General features: G+C 56.3%; 1 protein-coding gene across 1 annotated transcript; it reads right to left on the bottom strand.

Annotated features, from left to right (window-relative positions):
• Positions 1 to 3396, bottom strand: MLNR (motilin receptor). Its single transcript, XM_058685780.1, has 2 exons — positions 2383 to 3396; positions 1 to 1644 (listed from the first exon to the last, which is right to left on the bottom strand). Exons 1-2 carry the CDS (start codon positions 3275 to 3277, stop codon positions 1256 to 1258), a joined length of 1284 nt encoding a protein of 427 aa, XP_058541763.1. The 5' UTR covers positions 3278 to 3396; the 3' UTR covers positions 1 to 1255.
• Between the last annotated feature and the right edge of the window lie 660 nt (positions 3397 to 4056).

The raw sequence follows: 4056 nt of genomic DNA, 5'->3' as shown, positions 1-4056 counted from the left end.
GTACCAATTGAGGGCAGGGCCAGGGTGTTAGCATCCTTTATGGGGACTTGAAGGCACCCCTGTGTTTAGTTAATTACATGGAAACGTGACAGAACTTTGTCAGCACGTTGAGCAGAGTCTTGTTTTCCCCTTTACCGTTTGTAGTTTACAACTCAGCACTCTGCGCCCTGCCCACCTCCAGGGGGCGCCATTCATATAGACTGTGGTGTGAATGAGGCCCCCTGGAGCTGGGTGAGGCGGCAACCGCAGCCCTCTGAAGACAGTTCTGTGTTTTAACTAAAACACAAAACAGTTACAGAGCTGTTGGTCAGAATGCCCAAGACATTCTCCTTCACCCTTGACGGCATCCGTGGACCCTTGTGTTTTTTCACTAAGAGCAGTTTCTCAGGGTGGGAGTGGGTAAGAATCTTAAAGATCGGAGTTCGGACTCAGACCCACCAGTTCCTGTCTGGGAAATGTAAGATTCCGTTCCATTACCAGTAAAACAGGAATGATGACAACTCTTATCCCACCAAGCTGAGGCAAATCAGATCTTCATAAATGTCATTAGTAGTCACTCTGTCAAGAAGCCAAGTCCTGCTGCAGCTCCCTGCTCTCAGGCTTCCGTGCCCAGGTTTGTTACCTCACGGCAATGGCGCCCGGCAAGCCCCATGGGCAGTGTTGGGGACAAGTGGGTTGCAACACGGTGCATATGAACAGCAGTTCTGAAAGACAGTGTTGTCCCTAAACTCTATGATTTGTTCTGAGCCAGGAGTGAGGCAGCTGCACATTGGTTTTTACCCAGAATTCCTTTCACTTACTTCTAAACAATTTTGCTACCTTATATAGACATTAAGTAATTTCTTGAATAAAAACTCTTATTATCCTGGGTTCCTTGTATAGGCACCATTACGTGTATATCCAAAACATAAAAACAAAATACACCCCTGATCTCAGAGGTGACAATTTTCATGGCAGCATCTTTCTTATTACCCAGAAAATGAGCAATCCTATTTCCAAAGTCTAGGAGAATGAAGACTTAGAAAACCTCCCAGAGCACATTTTGTGATGTGGGATTTCGTGAGTCTGAAATGAACATCCTTGAGGGGGGAAAATGGAGGGCGGTTAAATTGCATACCTTGGTTTTAAAAACGAACATCATGCTGACATGTTGTTGACATGTTGACCAATTGCAGAATGTTGACCACTCTTCCCAACTCTTCCTGAGGGCATCAGTACCGCCCCCCACCCCCTGCCCCCTTCAGTCCTGATTTCCCTACAGACCTGTCTTCCCTGAAGTCTCAGCATTGTGGGACAAGGCGACTTGCTTGGCGGTACTGGTTGACGACGTCTGTACATTGGCGCTGGTCTCTGTGTAGCCAGCAGCGTCTCCTCCCATGTCCCCCTCGGTGTCCTTGCTTCGGCAGAAACTTCTCTGTCTGGACTGTGTAGCCAGCAGCAGTTTCCAGGCCGCTGCTCTGTACTTCTTTGAAATGAGGTTGTAGAGGATTGGGTTGATGGATGCACTCAGATAGAAAAGTTGCAAAGCAACAATGTTAAAGTACTGAGAGAAGTTCATCATCCGGGAATCTTCCGTATTTATGTAAATGATCCTGCCAACGTGGAAAGGCAACCAGCACACTATAAATGCCAGAACCACCACCACTGCAAAACAAGACACGGGCACCAGAATTAGCTAAAGCATCCGAAAACAAATGAGGGTCCCCAAGATTCCATCTCAAGTAATAAGTAACAGCAAAACAAATTAGATACAACTTGTGCCTAGCCAAATCCCTACCCCGGAAAAACTACCAGGCTGCAGACAGCATCGATATTTGCTTTAAATCTGCATATATGTGTTATCAAGGCTGGACATAAACCAGAAGGAGAAATTTCTACTAACAAGCTGTTCTGGCAGCCTTCCTTCCACAAACCTACTTCAGAGACATGTTCTCTGCACTCCTTTGGAAAGAATTCTGCAACAGGTCTGCACAATCTTTGGTTTTTTGATATGGGTATGGTTCACTTTAGCCTTCAGGATAACTGAACGTTAAGTTAAAAAAAATTAGCTTAATGTGATCTGCCTCGTCTTCTCAAGGGTACTGTGGATAATTCACATCTGCGGCATCTAACAGAGGCCGGCAGTTGGTTTACCCATCCTGATCAGCGCAGCTCACTGATCCAGCGGCTTTGGAAAATCATTTCTGCTTAGCTGACCCAGGCATCCCACCCTCGGGGGCATCCTGGGGTTACCCAGAGCTCTTGGAGGACTGGAGACGGTTTTCTCTGGAGACGGGAATGACACAAGGAATTGTAACTACAAGAGGAGCTGGGAGACCAGGGGAAGGGGACGCAGCCCGGACCGTGGGTTGGTGTGTTTGGAACAGACGTGGCGCCACTTACGCAGGACGCGGACCGTCTGCCGGTGGCCCTTCTCGCGCCCAGAAGCGGCCGGGCCTCGTAGCGGCCCCCGGCTCCTCCACAGCTCCCGGCCGATGAGCCCGTAGAGGACGCTGAGGCACAGAAAGGGCAGGAAGAAGTAGGCGGTGGTGACCCAAAGCATGACGCGAAGCGCGCCTAGCTGAGCCGGGCTGGGCCGGCACTCGCGGCTGAACAGAGCCGCGGCCGCCGCGGCCTCGAGGCCCGACAGGGGGGACAGCGGTGGCGCTCGCGAGGACCCGGGGTGCGACGGTGGCGGCGAGGTGCGGGGCGAGGGCGTGAGCGGGGCGCTGCCGTTTAGGTCCGGGACCGCGTCGAGGCCGGGGTCCTGCTCGACGCCCACCAGGAAGAAGAAGGGCCCGGCGGAGAGCAGCGCCACCGCCCAGAGCGCGGCGATGAGGGCGCGGACGCGGCGCCGGGTGACAAGGACGCGGGCACGGAGCGGGCGGCAGATGGCGAGGTAGCGCTCGACGCTGAGCGCCGTCATGTGCAGCAGCGTGGCGTAGGTGCAGCCCTCGCCCAGGTAGAGCGAGAGGCGGCAGAGCAGCTGTCCGAACACCCAGGGCCGCGAGCGCCAGAGGCGGTACAGGTCGAAGGGGAGCCCGAGCAGGATGAGCAGGTCGGATACGGCCATGCTGCCCAGGTACAGGTTGGTGGTGGTCCGCATGTCCCGGTAGCGCCCGATCAGCAGCACCGTCACCACGTTGCCGCTCACCCCGACGGCGAACAGGCCCAGGCACACGGCGGTCACAGGCACCAGCGCCTCCAGGGGGAAGGGCGAGCAGAGGCGCTCGTCGCACGGCAGCAGCGCGCCGTCCGCGCCGTCCGCGCCGGCGCTGCTGTTCCAGGGGCTGCCCATGGACGCGCCGCGCCGGCAGGGCGCACGGACGCGCTCGGCGCCCTTCTGAGCCGCCGCTCCTCCGGCTGCCCCGGGGGCTCAACGCAGGGCCCCGCTGGCGAGGCGCTTCCTCGGGCAGCCCGCACGCAGCGGCTCACCCACCCCTGCCCGCGCTGCCCGAGCTCTGCGGTCTCGCGCGCGGGGCCGCGACTTTGCAGGGTCCGCTTTGAGGCCCTCCCTAGCGGGCGGCGCGCAGTCTCCGCCCCCGGCGACCGCCCGCCCCACTCCCACCCCCCGCCCGCTCCCTCTCTGCCCGACGCGTGCCAGGGAGCTTCCCTCCCCACCGACTGGAACACGGGAGTCGGCCACGGCGCACGAGTCCTGTCCCATCCGGGGAAGCGGTTGCGGAACCCCGGTGAGGTGGGTTACTGACCCCAGCAGAACGCGGGCGCTTTGGTCACTCGAGTACAGAGGGGGACCTTCTTAGGGCCCTCGGCTGGTGGCTGTGTTCAGGCGGTTAGAAAAGGCTGCCTCAATACTAAGTAACAGGAGAGGAGTTTAGAACAGAACCTAGAGTCCCTCCTGGGTTCTAGTTGTGCGCCTACAACCGGATGATCTTGGGCCAGTCCCAGCCTCGTTCAGCCCAGGTCTCCTATTCTCTAAGTGTTCGAGTAGGGATGGAGGGAGTTGACCAGATCACTTCACCCATCCCTTAAAACCCTGAAATCGGTGGGCGTGACCATGTCTACTGGTTTCAAAGAACAAGGGTTAAGTATTACATGTATATTTGAATGCTTAAA

This window comes from Neofelis nebulosa, chromosome 1 (genome assembly GCF_028018385.1).
Source record: "Neofelis nebulosa isolate mNeoNeb1 chromosome 1, mNeoNeb1.pri, whole genome shotgun sequence".
NCBI classification, from domain to species: Eukaryota; Metazoa; Chordata; class Mammalia; order Carnivora; family Felidae; genus Neofelis; species Neofelis nebulosa.
This window is presented reverse-complemented; position numbering and strand designations above follow the sequence as displayed.

Bases quoted from the DNA above. Each gene is read 5' to 3' on its own strand.
- MLNR (XM_058685780.1), bottom strand. From the start codon at position 3,277: ATGGGCAGCCCCTGGAACAGCAGCGCCGGCGCGGACGGCGCGGACGGC. The intron at 1,645-2,382 runs GTAAGTGGCGCC...CTTGTTTTGCAG, and splicing joins GCAGACGGTCCGCGTCCTGC to TGGTGGTGGTTCTGGCATTT.